This window comes from Phaseolus vulgaris, chromosome 5 (assembly GCF_000499845.2).
Source record: "Phaseolus vulgaris cultivar G19833 chromosome 5, P. vulgaris v2.0, whole genome shotgun sequence".
In the NCBI taxonomy this organism is placed as follows: Eukaryota; Viridiplantae; Streptophyta; class Magnoliopsida; order Fabales; family Fabaceae; genus Phaseolus; species Phaseolus vulgaris.
The window spans coordinates 32,179,714-32,201,069 of NC_023755.2; the positions used below are offsets into that span (position 1 = coordinate 32,179,714).

General features: G+C 31.2%; 2 protein-coding genes and 2 non-coding genes across 4 annotated transcripts; 2 read left to right on the forward strand and 2 right to left on the reverse strand.

Moving 5' to 3' along the window:
• Nucleotides 1-9,434: 9,434 nt before the first annotated feature.
• Nucleotides 9,435-9,507, reverse strand: TRNAF-GAA (transfer RNA phenylalanine (anticodon GAA)). The gene has a single exon. It is a non-coding gene; the product is annotated as a tRNA-Phe (tRNA).
• Nucleotides 9,508-9,516: 9 nt separating this feature from the next.
• On the reverse strand, nucleotides 9,517-9,587 carry TRNAG-GCC (transfer RNA glycine (anticodon GCC)). The gene has a single exon. It is a non-coding gene; the product is annotated as a tRNA-Gly (tRNA).
• A 5,589-nt stretch (nucleotides 9,588-15,176) lies between these two features.
• LOC137835454 (probable L-type lectin-domain containing receptor kinase VII.2) lies at nucleotides 15,177-18,006 on the forward strand. The gene has a single exon (XM_068643976.1). It carries the CDS (start codon nucleotides 15,596-15,598, stop codon nucleotides 17,669-17,671), a length of 2,076 nt encoding a protein of 691 aa, XP_068500077.1. The 5' UTR covers nucleotides 15,177-15,595; the 3' UTR covers nucleotides 17,672-18,006.
• Nucleotides 18,007-18,811: 805 nt separating this feature from the next.
• LOC137835455 (probable L-type lectin-domain containing receptor kinase VII.2) lies at nucleotides 18,812-21,218 on the forward strand. The gene has a single exon (XM_068643977.1). The coding sequence runs from the start codon at nucleotides 18,952-18,954 to the stop codon at nucleotides 21,016-21,018; it is 2,067 nt and encodes a 688-aa protein (XP_068500078.1). The 5' UTR covers nucleotides 18,812-18,951; the 3' UTR covers nucleotides 21,019-21,218.
• Nucleotides 21,219-21,356: the final 138 nt, after the last annotated feature.

Genomic DNA, 21,356 nt, shown 5'->3' on the forward strand with positions numbered 1-21,356 from the left:
GTTTAATTTCAAAAATATCAGCCCATATACTATAACCAAAAATAGTTAATATTTTATGATAAATACATAAGAAACTAAACATCTAGAAAAACATAACATCATAAACTTTGGTTTTGATCTAATTGTTAAAACCATTTTAGCAACTTTTAATTCTTTAAATAAAATAGAATTGTCACAATTACAAAAAATATTTTAAGCTTTCAAATAAAATATTATTGCCAAAATTACAAAAAATATTTTGTTTAAAGTTTCAAAATATTTGCATCATAATTATAGTTATTTTAAGACAGTGGGGGATTATGTTTATTGAAGGACTAAATGATATCCTCTCATGTTATATCTCAATGCTAATAGATATTTTTCCCAACATTAATAAGGTGTTATAATGGTGATACAACAAGAAAGCCAGTTGAATTTACTCATTGTAGAGCTTATTTAAATCTTGATACAAAGGTTCATGCAATATCTTCATAAAAATGGTGAAATTCTTTTATATAAGAGAAGGTTTCTCTAATAGGAAAGAGGACATGAATTCGGGGACAGAGATAAAAAATGCTAACAATTATGCACTAATTATGAAAAGACCAACCACACTATTGATACATGCTATTTTAAATATGGTTCTCTTATTGTTCATCCTCAATCCTAATGCATTTAAGTCTAGCACTATTTATGAAATTACAAATGTGAATTCTCTACCAATAACATTTCCATTGATCTTGTTGATCTTAAACACATTAATTAATCCTATTTTCATAGAGAAAAAAACTGTTTAAAAAATTAGAAATAATTTAGAAATAGTGTTTTTTAGAATTTTTTTTAGTGAGAATTAATTAAAAAAATTCAAATTTTCTTATACACAAAAATAACTTATTTTTTTAAGGATAAAAATCTGCAAATTCTTTTATGTGAAACACACCATTTACTAAAATTAATTGAAATCACCAAAAGTAATATGTTTCATCTTCTTAAAAGTAACTATAAAATTATGTTGCTTAATAAATAATATTTGAAACAATGTTAAGGACATATTATTTTGGTGATTTCAATTATTTCATTTAACATATTTTATAACTTAATTATAAGTTTTTATTATATATATGGCTAACATTAACTTCTCTTGAGGTAAAAATTATTTGACTTTGATAAACGTGGTATAGAAGATGTATCTGGATTTGCACAAGAGCTCTGTTTTACTGATATGTCTGATTCAGATATCCACTACCAATCGAAATAATAATTTATGCCACAAGTGAATGTGTGATGTAATAATAAACACAATTCTTTATTTTGTAAACAAGGAAAAGGAAAACTAGCTCTTGATCCTTCTCAAAGGTTATGCACACAGCTTGCAATTGACTAAGGTTCGTAAATATAAAAAATTAAAATTGGTTGAAGCAAAGAATTCTGTAATTCAATCGTGTTTTCTTATCTCTACCTTATTTAATTAAAATATATCTTTTAATAGTTTATTTGAATATGTTGAATGAATTGTGTAGTGATATTAACAATGAAATAAGTAAAAAACATAATCCAACTCATTATTGAGACTCCTTTTAGTTAATAAATAAATAAACATAGAAATAGTATACTGACAATTCTTAGTTATTATTATAATAATAATAGTTAAACTTAAAAGATAAATATTTTTTTTAAAGATTTATATGATCGCCATCTAACTCTTGAGTATTTATACCATCTCTTTAAGTTTAGACTTGGAGAAAAATAAAAGTGGTTATTTTCTTGAATAAAAAAATTTTAATTTTTTTTTCAAATATTATAAATGAAATTTATAATATTTCATTATCTCTTATTTATTTTTTAAAAATAATTTAACTTTTCAATGTCATTGCGAAAAAATTATTAAATAAAGATAATTAATTATTATATTAATTAAATATAATATTATTTTAAAAACTAAAAAAATTATTAGTATCTAAAATAATTTTTATTATTAATAAATAATTTTTAAGTTAATATTTAATTAGTTATAAACAAAATTTAGTACTAATTTTGTTGGTAGAAACTATTTATTTATAATAGAAACAATTTATATATATCAATAAATTTTTTAATCTTAAAAATAATATCTAATTTAATTAATTAAGTGACTAATTATTTTTTATTTTTAAAATTAACATCTATTAATAATTTTTGAAAGTGTACTTTTAACTTAAAATTAAATAAAATAAAGTACTTTTACATCTTAAATCCAAACACACCCTATAAGAAAATGATACAAAATGGTAAGAAGAAGAAATGTTTCTTATTCTCTTATGTGTATATTACATCACTGCATGTATAGTAAATATATAGGGAGTTTCTCTCTCCAAATTACAATCTAATTAGGTAGGATACTAATCATGAGATTCTATAATTATTAAATTAGTTACATATAATTGGGTACAATATCGTCAAATATTGCATACAATAATTGCATATAATTTTATGATTATTATTTCCTTAATACTCCCCTCAAGTTGGTAGGTGAAGATCAAGAACCCCCAACTTGTGTCGTAGCGTCAAAAATTGTTCCTTACCCAATGCCTTCGTAAAAATATCTGCGAGCTGATACTGTGTCGGTACATATGAAGGACTGATTATCCCAGCTTGTAATTTTTCTCGCACAATGTGGCAGTCTATCTCAATGTGTTTTGTGCATTCATGAAATACTGGGTTTGCTGTTATATGTAATGCCGCTTGATTGTCACAGAAAAGTTGAGCTGGCAAGTTACATGGCACCTTTAAATCCTACAATAGATATCGCAACCAAACTATCTCCAAACAAGTATTGGTCATTGCGCGGTATTCTGCTTCCGCTGATGATCTTGATACGTTTTTCTGTCTTTTTGACTTCCATGAGATAATAGAGGAACCAAGAAAAAATGCAATATCCAGATACTGATCTCCGAGTTGTCTGACAACCTCCCCAGTCTGAGTCGCAATAAGCTGTCAATGTCAGATTGTTTTCGGATGGCAATAGCAATCCTTGTCTTGGTGATCCTTTGATGTACTTTAGTACTCGAATTGCGGCATCCCAATGAGGTTTTCGTGGATCCTGTATATATTGACTTAGGGTCCGAACCGAAAATGCTATGTCAGGTCGAGTAACCGTGAGGTATATAAGTCGTCCCACGAGTCGCCTGTATTTGACTGGATCCTTTAATAACTCTCCATCGACTAGTGTGAGTTTTAGGTATTGTTCCATTGGAAATTTGTCTGGACGAGCACCTGTGAGTCCCGTATCCTGCAAAATATCAAGCGCATATTTTCTTTGGGACATGTAAATACCAGCTTTGGAACGGGAAAATTCAATCCCTAGAAAATATTTTAGGTCTCCAAGATCTTTAATGCGAAATTGTTGTAATAAACAATCTTTAACACGCTGAATTTCTGTCAAATCATTTCCTGTCAAAAGAATATCATCCACATAAATCAAAAGGGCAGTAAATGATGAGTTATTATGTCTTGTGAATAGAGAGTAATCTGTCTTGGACTGTTGAAATCCTACAGATTTAATCACATGAGAAAATGTTGAAAACCATGTTCGAGATGCTTGTTTGAGACCATAAAGGGATTTGTTGAGTCGACATACAATGTTCTCCCCTGTCGATGATGCCCGGGTGGCAAGTCCATGTAAATAATTTCATGCAATGTGTCATGTAAGAAGGCATTTTTCACATCTAGCTGGTGAGTAAACCAATTTCTGGCTGCTGCAATGGTGAGGAAACACCTCAAAGTTGTTAATTTTGCTGTTGGTGAAAAAGTTTCAGAATAGTCGACACCTTCAATCTGAGTGTACCCCTTTGCGACAAGGCGCGCCTTATATCTGTCGACGCTACCATCTGAGTTGTACTTTATTTTATAGACCCATTTGCATCCGATGGGTTTCTGCCCAGCGGGTAACGGTGTCAAGGTCCACGTTTGATTTAGCTGCAAGGCGGAAAGCTCTTCGTCCATTGCTTTTTGCCAATTTGGATCAAGGATAGCTTGAGCATAAGTGTGAGGTTCTTTGGTGGTTGTGATGTTAGCAAGATATGCACTATGTGTAGAAGAAAATCGTGAATTAGAAAGAAAATGATGCATAGGATACCTGGTTCCATTCGGTCGGTCTTGGGCAGTGGTCGAATGATTGGCTTGAGATCCCGTTACGTAGTCTTGAAGCCAGGAAGGTTGGGTTGATGTGCGACTGGATCGTCGAACAGGAAGGTCGGTTGGAGAAGGTTTGGTAATGGGTGCTAAACTTCTTGGCATGAGAGAAGAAGGTTGGTCTACTAGAGGTTCAGGTGTATTATGACGAGTAGGAGAAGAAAGTTGGTTTGATGGAGGTTCAGGTGCATTGTGACGAGTAGGAGAAGAGAGTTGGTTTGATGGAGGTTCAGGTGTATTGTGACGAGTAGGAGAAGAAGGTTGATCGAGTGAATGTTGGACAGGAGTGGGTAAGTCAATGTCAATAGTGGGCAAAATACCTTGTAATGGAGGAGAGGATTGTGTCTGTGACTGTTGGCAGAATGGGAAAACACTTTCATGGAAGATGACATCCCGACTTGTAAAAAAAGTGTCTGCATCTATATCAAATAATTTGTATGCTTTTTTATTATGAGGATAACCAATGAAGATGCATTGTCGGGCACGCGGATCAAATTTTTGCTTAGGTGAAACAACAGTTGCGTAACAGAGGCAACAGGTGAGAAAGTGAAGGTGGTTGATTATATAGTAGCTCAAAAGGTGATTTATTTTTTAGTAAAGGTGATGGCAAGCGATTAATGATATATGTGGCGGTTAAAACGCATTCTCCCCAAAATTCTAATGGTAAATTGGACTGAAATAGGAGGGCTCGTGCTGTGTTTAAAACATGTCTATGTTTGCGTTCTACTACTTCATTTTGTTGAGGAGTGTAAACGCAAGTGCGTTGACATTCAATACCTTTTTTGAGAAAAAAATCATACATTGAAATAAATTCCAGTCCGTTGTCAACGCGGATGGTTTTAATAGATGCCTGAAATTGATTTTGTGCAAATGTAATGAATGACTCTAAGAGATGTTGGGTTTCAGATTTGTGACTCATAAGAAATAGCCAAGTACATCTAGTATAGTCATCGACTATAGTGAGAAAAAAACGTTTTCCAAGATGAGTTGGGGTTTTATGAGGACCCCAAATGTCACAATGCAATAGATTAAATGGAGAATGAGATTTTATTGTGCTTAAAGGAAAGGGTAGTCTTGTCTGTTTAGCTTTGGGACAAATACTACAATGATTATGAATGAGAATGAGATTTTTACTGATAGGGATAGGTAGTAAGGAAGATACAAGTTGTAGACACGCCGGAGAAGGATGTCCAAGGCGCTTGTGCCATAAATCAGGATCGGTCGATATTTGAGATGCGTGGGCTTGGTTTGGAAGAGGGGACATGTAGTATAAGCCTGCGTGTTGTTTACCCGAGCCAATCATCCTCCCCGTAGCCAAGTCCTGTAAAACGCAACCATGTGGAGTAAAAACGACACAACAATTTAGTGAACTGGTTATCTTACTAATGGACATGAGATTTAAATTAAAAGAAGGAACACAAAGAACATCTTTGAGAGTGATTTTGTCATTGAATTTAATTGTGCCTGTAGATGAGATGGGCGCAGTTAAGCTTGTGGGCAGATTAACATTTGAAATAAATGATAAGTGTGTGTGAAAAATTGTGAATCAGATGCAATGTGATGGGTTGCTCCGCTATCCAAAATCCATGGTTTCGTAAAAGCAGAATTAGAAGAGGAGTTATGGGCAAGCAGACCTGCAGAGCTAACTGTCACTTTTACCGTTATTGTTGAGCGAGTAAATAGCCCTTGCCAATTGCTGAATTTGCTCGGCACTGAAGCGTTGTACGAGGTTTCTATCGGACTCGTTACGGTGTCTTCTTTGTCAGACATGATTTTTTTATTTAGGGATAAAAATGGAGAGGCTGTCAGGGCACCAAGATCGGTGCTCTGATACCATATAAGAAAATGATACAAAATGGTAAGAAGAAAAAATGTTTCTTATTCTCTTATGTGTATATTACATCACTGCATGTATAGTAAATATATAGGGAGTTTCTCTCTCCAAATTACAATTTAATTAGGTAGGATACTAATCATGAGATTCTATAATTATTAAATTAATTACATATAATTGGGTACAATATCGTCAAATATTGCATACAATAATTGCATATAATTTTATAATTATTATTTCTTTAATACACCCTCAAAATATAATCAAATCAACATAAATAAAGATTCCAATTATCTTTTTCATAACATCACCAATCTCTATTCTCCGGAATCTACAAGTCACAAAATCCAGAAAGTTGCAATGTGTTTGGTGAAAACCTATTAGGTTTAGAGATAAGATGGTGTTTGTTTATTTTCTGAAAGCAAAGATTAAAGAAGAGTTAAAGTGAGTTGGTTGAAATAAAGTAGCAGTTGATGGGAAAGTGAACCATTCCTTGACAAGTTTCCTGTTAAGGAGACAAATACAAATTGACAGGTTCAACCAACTTTGTAGAATATTCTACACTGTATTTGTGAACAAAATGAAGAATATATGGATAAGAACAATCACTATATAATGTATTTGTTAAGCAATATTATACTCTCAAGGCTACTTAAAGATGAAAACTGACCTATAACTTGAAGAGTTATAATATTAAGTATTCATAGGTGGAAGTCTCACTTAATAAAATGAACCACATATAAGAAAAAAAAAATTATAAATTTCTTTTAAAATTTTAAGTTTAGGCATGGTCGTTAGTATCAAATATCTTTTATATCTTGAAAAATCTAATAATTGGTATAAGATTCTTACATTCATTTCTACATTATATATGTCTTCCAAGTGAGACTTGAATTCATAATGTTAAACTATACTCTATCTTATCAATTATAAATGGTGGATGAAATTGTGTGTCAAAATAGTTAATGAATATATAAATTAATACAGTTGAGTTTCTTTGAATGTATACAAAAAAGGGAAATTGTTGAAAGAACATTATTAGGAGACAAACGTGCTATGTATACTCACACAGCATAGTTAATTGATCTTGAAAAGCAATCATAAAAAACAATAGAGATAGGGATTTCATTGTCACACCAGAATTATTTACATTAGAAAGTAACAAATAATTAGTGCAATCAATGGATCTATCTAATGATGGCTTAATAGCACTAAACATTTAGAAAATTATAAAATTAGTCATTTTTCGATAGCCATTTGAGGGTATCATTTTTAGATAGCCAGTTGAGGGTATCACCTAATCAGAATGCTCACTCCAAGAATCATCATTAAGCATATTAAACCAATACAAATTCAACAAGAAAAAAAAAACCGGTTGATATAACAACGGTAAATAAAATTAAGATATTTAATAAAACATATATTGAATTATTGAATATAAAATTAATAAAGTGTTGGACCCATTTTACAAGAAATGACAGATTTTTTTAAATATTATAGAAAAGGGTAGGTCCTACTCGAGGAGCATGATTTTATTCTTATAAAGTTATCCAAGAAGACGATTTCAACTCGTGCGAAAAAATTGCATAGAATTCTTATAAAGTTATAAAGTGTTTATTTTTCTTACGTTATATCCTGTGACAACTTCAGTTCAATTATTTTGTAGTTTTCATAAAATTATAATTTTTGGTTCAAGAACAATTAATTTTTTGTAAAAAACATGGTAGCATAAATTACAATTTTTTTTACATATTCAAATGTTTTAATAATTAAAAACTAAAATATAGGTTCTAACATAAAATGATGTGTAGATTTTGTAAATGCAAAAACATTATTGTACTCAAATCATATTAGGACATGTTACTCTCCTAATGAATTTTGTATTATGAAAAGGTAAAAAATTATTTGTGTTATAACTATATTTCTCAAGTTAAAACTAATTGTACTAAACAATTGAGGGTAAGGTTATTTGCGGATTAATGAACTAAAATTTACAAGTTTTTAGATTTTCTAATATGAATGTCAATAATAAAATATAGATTATATATATATATATATATATATATATATATATATATATATATATATAATACATGTATTTTTATTTAAGTAAGTGTATAAAATTAAAATTAATATAAACAACAATTTTCGCAATGAATTTTGTGCAAAGTTTTCATACAAGATGAATGAATCTTTGGTTATAATGATTTTAGAAAAATAAAGTTAGTGCTACTCGAACACAACTCATCCATTTGTAATACTCATCCATTTGTAATACGCTTAAAATTTGTCAATTCTCATAAAAAAGAGTGAAAAAATTGCAAAACTTTAGTAAATTTTCGATAATTAGAAATAGACTTGGTTAACTATTTAGTCTTTATATTAAATTATCAAAATTCTAAGATTTAAAAAAAATTAATATAGTTTCAAATTTTTTCAAACGATTTAACGTGGTTTCTTATATTAGATTGTTATGCTAAAAATCGATTTATCTTAATAATTTTATGTCTGAATTCTATGTTGTTACCACATTAAACTATTTTAAAAAAATATTAGGATCATATTGAATTTTTTTTTTAAATAGGATCAAATTGAACTTTTAAAGAAAAAGTTGGAATGACACTAAATTTTTTAAAATCTAGAGAATGAAATTGTTTTTTCATCATCCTTGATATAGAGACTAAAAAATAATTAAGTCTTAAAAATAAAAAATAAAATTAGTATGATTGTTAAAAAAAAATTAAAAATTATAAAAAAATTATTATTATTAATGTTAAATTATAATATATAAATAATGTATAATTTTTATTTGAATTTATGAGATTCAGCTAGACATTAAATTAATAATAATAATTTTAACATTTTTGATATTATTAGCATAGAGAGGATGAATTTTTTAAAAAAAAAATGTTACAAAATATAACATTTTTTATGAACACAATGTAACATCTTGTTCATCCTTAGACTAAAATAAGCCTATGAGAAATCAATTTGGTTTTAAATATGGAATGCAAATTTAAAATAGTTGAACTTTATGACGCTACATCCACATGAACCAAGGTGTCACTTTGTTTATGTATCATAATGCTTCATCCTAATAATGTTTACGTCACATCTTCCACTGAGAGATATTGTCAATATATGAACCATTATGCATACAAGGGTAAACCTATTGGAACCATAAAAGTATAGAAAATAATGGGAAAAAAATTATGGTGACAGGATCAGTTCGAGGATATACCCCAACTATTTTATTTTTGTTTAAACCCTTTATTTGATTCCAGATTTCTCTAATAAAACCCTACATTTCTCACATGAATGATGAAAATTGTAATTTTCTGTCATCCTATTTGGGTAGATCTCACAGAAGCATAAGAATGATCCACAAACCAAAAAAAGAAAGGCAAAAAGCACGTTTCAGGTTCAAAATAAGGAAAGAATAAAAATAAATTGCGGTGAACGTGGATCGAACACGTGACCTTCAGATCTTCAGTCTGACGCTCTCCCAACTGAGCTATCCCCGCGCGCAAATTTGCACCAGCCGGGAATCGAACCCGGGTCTGTACCGTGGCAGGGTACTATTCTACCACTAGACCACTGGTGCTTTGTGTTCCGTAAAGTGTATTGATAGATTATAGTTTGTCTTCTGAGGCTCTTAGATTTTGTTCATACTATTTGTGGACTGGATGTGGACTAAATGACTTTTGGACCGTTTCTTCCTGTACCTCGACGTATATTCTTCTCTCATCTACACAAATTTTTTGTATTTCTAAAATATTTCTCAATAATATTTTGGATTAGGTAATTCATAAGTCTTTTTTTAAATTTGTAATTAGCTTTTGAACTACATAATTTGAAAACCTTTTTTCAGATACATGATTAGTTTCTGGATTACATAATCTTAAAGTCTTTTTTAGCTGCCGGATTATGTAATCTGCAAGTCTTTTTTCAAATACGTGTCCAAATTACATAATTCGGAAGCTATTCTATGGAATGGCACAAGAAGGATAAAAAGGCATTTTCACATTTTGTATGGGTGGCAAAAGAATATATGGAGGTGTAGGAAGAAACAGTCTGACTTTTGAGGTTTCGACCATCCTGCTACTATTTTTTTTTTCAGGAATTGCTTTCTGCACCCATTAATTTCAACTTGCACTTAATTAATTTTGAAAATTTTAAATCTGAAATGAAAAAATATAATTGGGAATAAAATTTGCATTCTGAAAAACAAAATTAAAAAATATATTCTAAAAAAGAAACTTCATAAAATAAAAGTATAAAAAAGTGTAATGAAAATCTAAATCCAAAAATATATTTCAAAAATCCAAATCTGAAATATATTTTCCCCTGTACCTCACTCTTTGAAAACTAAAAAAAATTGTCAATTCACATAAGACATAGGCATTAGGTGTAGGTTCAAAAAGATAGGATGGATAAAGTAATTACATTTTGTGCAAAACTTCATGTATGACTCTTTTATTTATTTATTTATTAAGGGTTGGTTTATAATTAACTAAAAGTATGAGTGCAACCATCTAACTCATTTGGAGGGGTTGAATAATAGCCACATGTTTATTCTATATTATATTTAAGGATACAAATTAAGTTACCTCATTGTTGTCTTTTTTAAAGTGGATCATGTCACACGCTTCTCATACTTAATGTTCTTAGGGTACAAAAAGGTTGTGAAGGCAAATAACAAAGTTAAAGTGAAACAACCCACTCAAGCAAATTAAATAAAGCTATATGTATTCTTTTAAATATATTTTAAGTAAAACTTCAAATAGTGAAAAAAAAAAAAAAAGTGTTGGAATGCTTTTACTCCTTTAAAGTAGTTTACTTAATATAAATTAATCAATATTAAAGATAATTAGTATTAAGATACTAAAAAAAATCATTAAATAGAAACTAATTTTAGAGACAAAAAATAATAAGTTGCTATAGTAATCAAATTAGAGACTATTTTGGAGACTAAATTTTTTTTTTGTTTTTAAATTAGTTTTTATTAGTATTAAACGGTTTCTAAATTGGTATCTAATTAGCTACTAATGTTTTAAGTACCAATTATTCAGATTCTAAATTTGGTAGCTAATTAGATACCAATTTAAAAACCATTTAACAATAATAGTAACTAATTTAGAAGTCAAAAAAAATTTTAGTCTTCAAAATGATGCAATTAATTATTTTTAGTCTTTAAAACTGATTTCTAATGAATGATTTTGTTGTAGTGATAGTTTTAGTGTTAAAATTCATGTTCGCAAGTTTGCATATCATGTAATAGTTATATCATAAGCGATAATCAAACATAATAGAAAGACCCAAACATTCTGGTATTGGAAATTTGGTCAACCTTCATGGAGCCATTGTCGTCAACTAGGTTAAAGGTTTTGTTTCTCTTTTTTTTCCTCGTGTTGGAGATCCCACATCGACTAGAAATTAAAGTCTTTCATTGTATATAAGTGGGTGCAAACCTCAATCCTATGAGCCGGTTTTATGGGGTTGAGTTAGGCTTAAAGCTCACTTCGTAACATGTATCAGAGCATGTTTTCGAGCCTATGAGTGTTGGGTTTACCTTTCATTGTATATAAGTGGGTGCAAACCTCAATCCTATGAGCCGATTTTATGGGGTTGAGTTAGGTTTAAAGTCCACTTCGTAATCTCTCTGAAAAGCAAAAACAAAATAAAAATGTAAGTGGCTTCTACTTTCTGAAAAGAAGGTAAGGGGAAAATGCATATACCTGTGCTAATAATTTTTTAAAAGAAAACAAGAAAAACTTTACGAAAATAATAAAGAAAAATGTGATTCCCACATGTAGTGTCATAATCCGGGGTAAATTCCATATCTAGCACCATTTACACTTTTAATTCCCTATCTAGCACTCTTTTGTTTTTATTTCCCTATCTAGCATCCTTTTATTTTTTATTTCCCTATCTAGCACCATTTAAAAAATAAATAAAATAATAATAAATTAATTTTTTTGATAATTTTAATTTTGAATGCATTAAAAGATAAATATTTTTAATGTTTAAAATAGTTAGAAATATAATTAATGAATAAAGAAATGACTTTTTTACAAAATAAAAATAAAAAAATAATAAATTTAAAATGTTTAGTTTAAAACTTTTTTTTAAGAATGGAGAAAATAAAAAAATTAAACCCTACAACAACATAAAAGTTGAATCTATAAACATAAATTAGTATTTATTTTTATTATTAGTGATGATGCAATCATGCTAATTTCAAGTAAAAAATACAGGACATAATTATAAAAAAACCAAAGTCAATTAGTATTAATTAATAGTGCACACACAAATAATATTGAAGTGTCTACCCTAAATGCAAAATCCTAAAAAAAAAATTAATGCAAATGTTACATTTAATGTCAAAAAATGAGAAGAAAAAAATGCAAAAATAAATAAGTATAGAAAATAAAAACAACAACAATAAAATAAAAACAAGAAATAGAAATAAATAAAGAATGACAGAAAAAAAAAACTAAAAACATAAAAGATATAAAATAAAGGCAAAACAAAATAAGATAAAGATAAAATATATAAAAAATCCAAACAAGATAAAGATAACATATATGAGGTGATACTAAATAAATATATGTTGATCATAAAAAGGAAAATAAATGAAAGATGATCATTCATTTAATATTTTTTTAATGGTACATTAAATAGTTTGTGTGAAATGAAACTCAATTAATGACGAGAAGTGCACAATCTAGTAATATTTGGACAAATTCTTTATTTGTGTGTCCTGGTGTTTGACAATATGAACATTTTTTTTGTTCGATCATTCTCTTATGTTCATATCAGTCCTTATTCAACTTGTTTTTTTTATAATTATGTCCTGAATTTTTCACTTGAAATTAACATGATTACATCATCAATAATAATAAAAATAAATACTAATTTATGTTTATAGATTAAACTTTTATGTTGCTATAGAGTTTAATTTTTTATTTTCTTCATTATTAAAAAAAAAATTAAACTAAAATTTTTAAATTTATTACTTTTTTATTTTTATTTTGTAAAAACTCATTTCTTTATTTATTAATTATATTTCTAACTATTTTAAACATTAAAAATATTTATTTTTTAATGCATTCAAAATTAAAATTATCAAAAAAAAATTTAATTTATTATTTATTTATTTATTTTTGAAATAATGCTAGATAGGAAAATAAAAAATAAAAAAGTGTTAGATAGAGAAATAAAAACAAAAGGGTGCTAAAGGAAATAAAAATAAAAAGATGATAGTTAGAGAAATAAAAATATAAATGGTGTAGATTCCATTTTCATAAAATTCAAAATTTTAAATATTTTAATGATTTTGTTCCCTAATTATATTTCAAAACTAAATCAATGAGTTGTGTCTGTCACACTCAGATAATTCAGCTTCAAAAGTGACAGACAGGGGTACCGAATCACTTTCTTCGAAGCTACGTATTCAACATTCATACAAGTTATTGGGCATGGCTTTTAGGGTTTCTTCCAAGCTTATCTCATCATATCAAATAAGCAAAACCACAAGGATATATTTTATAATTTAAATTATATTTCAATCACTACTCACGTTCGGCTTTTTATTATATTTCATATTTAAATAAATATTTTTTTCGTATATTTTTTTGTTTATTTTTTTAGTTTATGGACTCACACTTAAAACGTACTTACGTTAAAGAAATCATTATAATAATATTTGCAGCATTTTTTTATATTTGCAGTATTATCATTGGTTTAAAAAGCAATTCTAAAAGATATTATCTAATAACTCCTTTTCGCATGATTAAAAAGCACGTGTGTTATTTTCCAAGAAAGAAAAGTAGTTGTATTATTTGAATTTTAATTAATAGACTTAACTAAAAACGGAAAAAATATATTATTCCTTTTCGATATAGTAAATTGTTTCTTTTCTGTAGATACCCAAAGCAAAAACATGCTTTAAATATATCCACTTCAATCCAGTGCCAAACTCTATTTGAGGATATATTTTGGAACAAATTCAATCGTAATACATTATCAATTATAAAATAGATTTTAAATATATATATTTTTAAATAATATATTGATATTTTAATGTATTTTAATTAAATTTAATGAGTATTTAATAGAAAAATATTTCAATTATACTTTCAGTTAGTCTAAGTTGAAACGTGTACGACTTTAACTCCCAAATAACTTTCCACTCAAGTCGGATATTCTTATTTTGGTAATTGAACAAACATAATTTTTCTATTAATCAAATTAAGCATCTCTCACTCTGACATATAGAAAAAATATTCATCAAATTATTAAATAATCGTGTGTTGAAAAACGTATGAGTTGAAGCTTGGTTTTCTAATAAAAATCGATTATAGATGTAAAAAAAATCTATTATCATTCAAAGTATGTTTAATTGAGAAGAAAAAATAGACAGAAAAATATAATATATATATATATATATATAATTCAGTTTAGTTTAGTTTAAAATAAAAAAATCATTAAATAAAATTCAATTTCTATCTATTTTTCTTTAATTCAAATTTGAAGTTATCGTGTCGTCTAATATAGCACGTGTAAGTTAGGTTTTGATACATCTAAGTTCGGGCTGCTTGAAGGCTGAAAATTGTGTATTGTTTTGATAACCTTAAAAAAATCAATATTTTTTCTTAATAAAATTTGAATGTATTTGGTCAAATATTTATTGAGGTAATTTTTTTAGTTTTATAGATCAAATTGCGAATTTTATGTTGGAAAGAACAATTTTTTAGAAAGTTGAGAATAAACCACGAAAGGTGGTTAAGTTACAAAATGATACTATGAGATATGTTTGGGAAGCATAGCAGGAAATAAAGTTGTACCAGAAGTTTACTTATAAAGATGTGTTACGTTCACAAGAAAGAAACACATTATCATATACTTATAAATGTGAAGAATGCATTTATAAAAAAATTATAAAGATAGTTTTTAATGGAATCTCTCTTTCTAATTATATTTTTCACTTACAAAATTTAAACTTAATAGCAGGATATACAAGTTGGATACCATGTATATTACTTTAAAAATTCTTTAGAGTTTTTTATTACGAGTTGAGATTAAGTTATGAAACAATAATTTAAAAATTGCACCATCGTAAACAGAAACCAAGAGGTAAACGAGTGTGCATTTTTTAAAAACAAAAAATTGAAGTCCCTTTAACTAACCCACTTAAATTCCATGAGTTCTTAGGGCGGTCGTCGTTGGATCTTTGTCGGAAAAATAAACTTTTTGAAACCACTGTTCTTTTCTCAAATCTCACTCACTTGTTTATTTTTAGAAAATGCTTCACCATTATTAGTGTCCACTACTTATTTTATTTATTTATTTTTGTGAATGTTGGCACTGCCAAGTTTCTTTATACTTTACAGGAATTTTCCTCTCGCCGCCAGCTACCCACCAATGCCAATGTTCTGCCAAATTCAGGAATCAATGAAATCTAAATCTCACCAATAGTTAACACAAGGTCTTAGATTGTACTATCCATATTGTTAATGTTCGGTGTAACTGCATCATTGGCTAGGCTTGTATTTGTTCTTCATTCTTCTTTTTCTCCTTAGTTGTCTTGTTCGTTCGTTGCCACCTACAATGTCTTCTCGTACTTTGTTTTTCCTTGTCCTTAATTTGGTTCTTCAACTTTTGACTTCGTTATCCGCTAATGAATTTGTCTACAACAAAAACTTCAACTCCTCTAATGTGAAACTCTTTGGGAATGCCACCATCCAGAACTCAATTCTCAGGCTCACAAACAAAACTTTCTTCTCCATCGGACGTGCCTTTTACCCTCACAAAATACAAACGAAGCCACCAAACTCTTCCACTGTTCTTCCCTTTGCAACTTCCTTCATCTTCTCCGTTGCCCCTTGTGAGAACTTCCCTGTTGCTCATGGTTTTGCTTTTGTTTTCTCGCCGGTGATGGACGTAAATGGAGCACTCTCGGGGAACTACTTGGGCCTGTTTAACCGCTCCACTTCAGGTAACTCTTCCAACCATGTTTTTGCGGTTGAGTTTGATGATTTTAGAAACGAGGAGTTCAATGAGAAGAATGATAATCATGTGGGCGTGGACTTGAATTCGATGATTTCGGAGTATTCAGAGCCTGCCGGGTTCTGGGGTGGGAGAGAGGGCGAGGATTGGGAGGATTTGAAACTGGCTGATGGTAGAAACTATCAGGTTTGGATTGATTTTGTGGATTCCGTGATTAATGTTACTATGGCACCAGCAGGGAAAAAGAAGCCTAGCAGACCTTTGATCAGTAAGCCTATTGACCTTTCTTGGGTCTTGTTGGATGAAATGTATGTGGGGTTTTCGGGATCAACAGGGAGAATGGTGGACAATTGTAGAATCTTGGCTTGGAGTTTTAGCAATTCCAACTTTTCAATTGGTGATGCTTTGGATACCAAGCATTTACCCTTGTTTGTGCATCCCAAAACGTTGCTGTTTAGATCAAATGGTTTCATTATAGGTGTGACTTTCGGGGCATTTTTTATGGGGGGCTTCTGTGCTTTGTTGTTTTTTTATAGTTTGTTCAAAACCAGACGGGAAGAGAAGCAGGAAAATTTTGAAGACTGGGAATTGGAGTATTGGCCACACAGGATTAGCTATCAGGAGATCTGTGATGCAACCAGTGAATTCTCTGAAGAGAAAGTGATTGGGGTTGGAACAAGTGGAAAAGTATACAGGGGAGTTTTGAAGGGAGTAGAAGTTGCAGTGAAGAGCATCAATCACGAGACACGGCATGGAATGAGAGAGTTTCTGGCAGAGATTTCAAGCCTTGGCAGAATGAAGCACAGGAATTTAGTGGGTTTTAGAGGTTGGAGCAGAAGAAAAGGAGGAAAACTTATACTGGTTTATGATTACATGGTGAATGAAAGCTTGGACAAAAGGATCTTTGAGTGTGAAGATGCAATGCTGCTGAGCTGGGAAGAAAGAATTAGAGTTTTGCAAAATGTAGCTGATGGGATTTTATACCTACATGAGGGTTGGGATGTTGAGGTCTTGCATAGGGACATCAAAGCTTGTAATGTACTACTTGACAAGAACATGAATGCTAGATTGGGGGATTTCGGGCTTGCAAGGCTGCATCACCAGGAACATTTGGCTGACACAACAAAAGTGATAGGAACTCTGGGGTACATGGCACCGGAACTAGTTCGAATTGGGCGACCAACAGCTGCGTGTGATGTGTTTAGCTTTGGAGTATTGGTTCTAGAAGTGGTGTGTGGGCGAAGACCCATCATAGCAAATCAGCCACCATTGGTTGATTGGGTGTTTTCCCTTATAGAGAAAGGGGAGTTGAGTTGTGCTATTGATGAGCGTTTGAAGGGTCAAAGTGGTTATAATGCTGAGGAAGCTGAAAGGATGCTTCATTTGGGTTTGTTGTGTGTGGGTACTGACCCTGTTGTTAGGCCAACAATGAGGCAAGTGGTGAAAACATTGGAGGGAATAAAATGCACTGAGTGCAATGAAGAGTGCATCCATTTGGGTCTGCTAGGAAAAATAAACTCAGCAGCATCATGGTCAAAAAGTTCTACAAGTTCTTCGTATGTAAATTATCCTACCTTTGATGAAATTTTGCAGACCAAGTTTTATTCTACAGCATCTTTAAGCGTCTCTTGTCCCAGCCCACAGCCACAGTCAGAGTTTGTTTCAGAAGGAAGGTGAGAGCTGAAATTGGAATTGCAAAGAGTTAATGCTGCTGTTATCAAGTAACAAACATTTCCATTTGTAAAGTTCAAGCAAGCACTTGTTACTCCCAAAGTCGAGTTTCGCTAAAACAGTGATCTTAAGTCTCAACGACTGAGGTTGCTAAGATTTGTATAAAGTTAGGGTGTTTTTTTTTTTCCTCTACTACGCCATAATTTTTGTTTTTCAAATTTCATTCTTTGGTGTTCTAGTTCTTTGAATACTACTTATGTTCAACGTTCTTTGAATACTTACTTATGTTCAACGTTCTTTTTGAATGAACCAAAAATTTAATTGACACGTGGTGTCTTAAATTTCTGTATTTATTACATGTGAAACAGTGTTCCAGGCAAATAATAGTTATTTCTTTTCCTTCCAACACAACGTGATTACAGCATACAACGAGTGTTGGCAACATTTATGTCAGACGGTTCTTTCTGTTTTTTTTCAACGCCAGAAACACATGATTTGCAAAATTTTGAAGATACACGTGTGTAGCAAATAATTATAATCTATTCTATGCAGATTATCAATGAAAAAAAATGAAGTTGATATGGAACCTATGTTCCAAGAAAATCAGTTTCCTTCTTTTTTATTCCATACATTTTTCTATGCAGTTTATATATTTTCTATGCCACTTTGAAAAGAGTGAAGTAAAGAGATGAAAATTGGAGTTGGAAAATGATAGTGATATTACCACTATTAACTCTGCCTTTTTCTTGACCAAGCACACCCAAAAATCTCATATATGTAGGACAGATATCTAAGACCAAGCACACCAAGTATCTCGTGCTCGTAGGACAAATATCTGAGACTAAGGTTGGTTTGGGATTAGTGATTATTGGCTGTATTGCTGAGATGAGATGATGGTATCTAACACGAATTTAATTTAAAATTTAGAATAAGATAATTTAGGAATTGATTTTTTTTATTTATATTAAAGACATTATAAAAGTTGATAATAACTTTTCAAACTTTAAATAAATACTCACTCTCTTATAGAAACTTATAAGACATTTTTCAACCATACACGTCTTGATCATCTTAATGGTCCTTCCCCTACGAAATAGATACAAAATTTCCGTGACATGTGTGAATCGATGTGTTGATTGACGACAAACAACAATAACCTGTGTAGTCCGGCACCAAGTTACTACCTTTCCTCTTTGCTTTTGAAGGGTTAAGTAGAGCTGAAGATTAACATATATGTAGCTAATTTCATTTGGCAAAGTTTTCCTTCCATTTTCAGTCCCTTGCCAATGTCTCCACTGAAGCTTCTTCTCATTCTTCTTCACATTGCAACCACTTTGAGCTCAGTTTCCACTACGGAATTTGTCTATAACACAAACTTCAACTCCACAAACATCATCCTATATGGAAATGCCTCTATACAGACCTCCATTCTGACTCTCACAGATTCGAGTTTCTTTTCCATAGGCCGTGCTTTTTACCCTCACAAAATACCTACCAGAAAAGCCAACTCTCCCACTTTGCTCCCCTTTGCAACCTCCTTCATTTTCTCTATTGCTCCCATTAAAAACCTTATCACTGGCCATGGCTTTGTCTTCCTATTCACACCATCAAGAGGTGTAAATGGTACGACTTCAGCTGAGTATATCGGTCTTTTCAATCTTAGCAATGAGGGCAATCCTCAGAACCATGTTTTTGGAGTTGAGTTTGATATAGTTAGAAATGTAGAAGAGTTCAATGATATTAGTGATAACCATGTCGGTGTTGACATAAACTCGCTTCGCTCCTTAACTTCTCATGAAGCTGGCAATTGGGGAGGAAAAGGTGACAAAGAATTTAAGGTGCTGGACCTAAAAAATGGAGAAAACTATCAGGTGTGGATTGAATTTATGAACTCCCAACTTAACGTTACTTTAACTCGGGCAGGACGAAAGAAGCCTAGAGTGCCTCTTATCAGTAGTAATGTTAACCTTTCAGGGGTTCTTATGGATGAAACATATGTTGGATTCACTGCAGCAACAGGGAAGTTAGTAGACAGTACCAGGATTCTTGCTTGGAGTTTTAGTAATTCAAATTTTTCAATAGGTGAAGCTTTGGTGACAGAAGGTTTGCCTTCATTTGTACATCATAAAAGGTGGTTTTTTGAAGGGCGAGTTTTGGCTCTAGGTGTGAGCATGATTTTGTGTGTGTTAATCATTGGCTGTAGTTATGTAGTATTTTCCATTCTGCGCAGAAGCAAGACACAAGAAGAAGTTGAGGACTGGGAACTGGAGTATTGGCCACATAGGATTAGTTTCCATGATATTTATGCAGCAACAAGAGGGTTCTCTGAAGAGAATGTGGTTGCTGTTGGAGGGAACGGGAAGGTGTATAAAGGGGTTTTGCATGGAGCAGAAGTTGCAGTGAAGAGAATCCCTCAAGAAAGGGAAGAAGGGATGAGAGAGTTTTTGGCTGAGGTTTCAATTCTAGGCAGAATGAAGCACAAAAATTTAGTAGGATTGAGAGGTTGGTGCAAAAAAGAGAGGGGAAATTTGATTCTAGTTTATGACTTCATGAGCAAGGGAAGTTTAGACAACAGGATATTTGAGTGTGAAGAGAGCATGGTGCTGACATGGGAAGAGAGGATTCAAGTCTTGAAAAATGTAGCCACAGGGATTCTATACCTGCACGAAGGTTGGGAAGTTAAGGTCTTGCATAGGGACATTAAAGCATGCAATGTTCTTCTTGACAAGGACATGAATGCAAGGCTGGGAGATTTTGGATTGGCTCGTATGCATGATCATCATGGACAAGTTGCCAACACAACAAGAGTGATTGGGACAATAGGATACATTGCCCCTGAAGTGATTCGAACAGGAACAGTATCAACTATGTCTGATGTGTTTAGTTTTGGAATATTGGTATTGGAAGTAATTTGCGGGCGAAGATCAATTGAAGAACATAAACCAGGTCTTATTGATTGGTTGATGTCTTTAATGGTGCAAGGCCAATTGCACAGTGCTGTTGATGAAAGGTTGAAGGCTAAATGGGGATACAACACAGAGGAAGCTGAAAGATTGCTTCATTTGGGTTTGTTGTGTTCACATTCAGACCCTAGCATTAGACCAACAATGAGGCAGGTTGTGAAAATGCTGGAGGGGGAAATGGACATCACTGATGAAGAAAACATGGAGACGAGTTTGCTTGGAAAAGTAAAATCAGCTGCAATGTGGTCTAAAACCGAATGTGCTTTTCCATGCAGTGGTTACCCAACTTTTGATGAAATTAAGATGTTCAGTTTTAATTCTTGGACCTCTGGAAGAGGCTCAAGTACTTTTCCAGGATCAGAATCAGAGATCATCAAAGTAAACAGATGATGTTTTGGCTGTTTAATTGTTACAGATTTTAGGTTCAAAAAAACATGTTGTAGCTTCCTAGCTTGTTTGGATCGAGCTTGTGCTCATTACCAAAAAGAGACAAAACCTAAGATGAATTTACTTTAGGGTGTGATTTCATTGTTTTCACGAGATTATGTCATATAAAACTCTGCTAAGAATGGTCTGGTATTCATGAACTAGATGAATGAGTATTCAATGGCTTCCTTTGATAAATTAAATTCTTGAAACAACCAACCTCTTTGAAAAGAAAAAGAAATTGACTATGCATTGTTGACTCGTAGGGAGAAACTTTTTTTTTTCTTCTAAAAATCTAATTT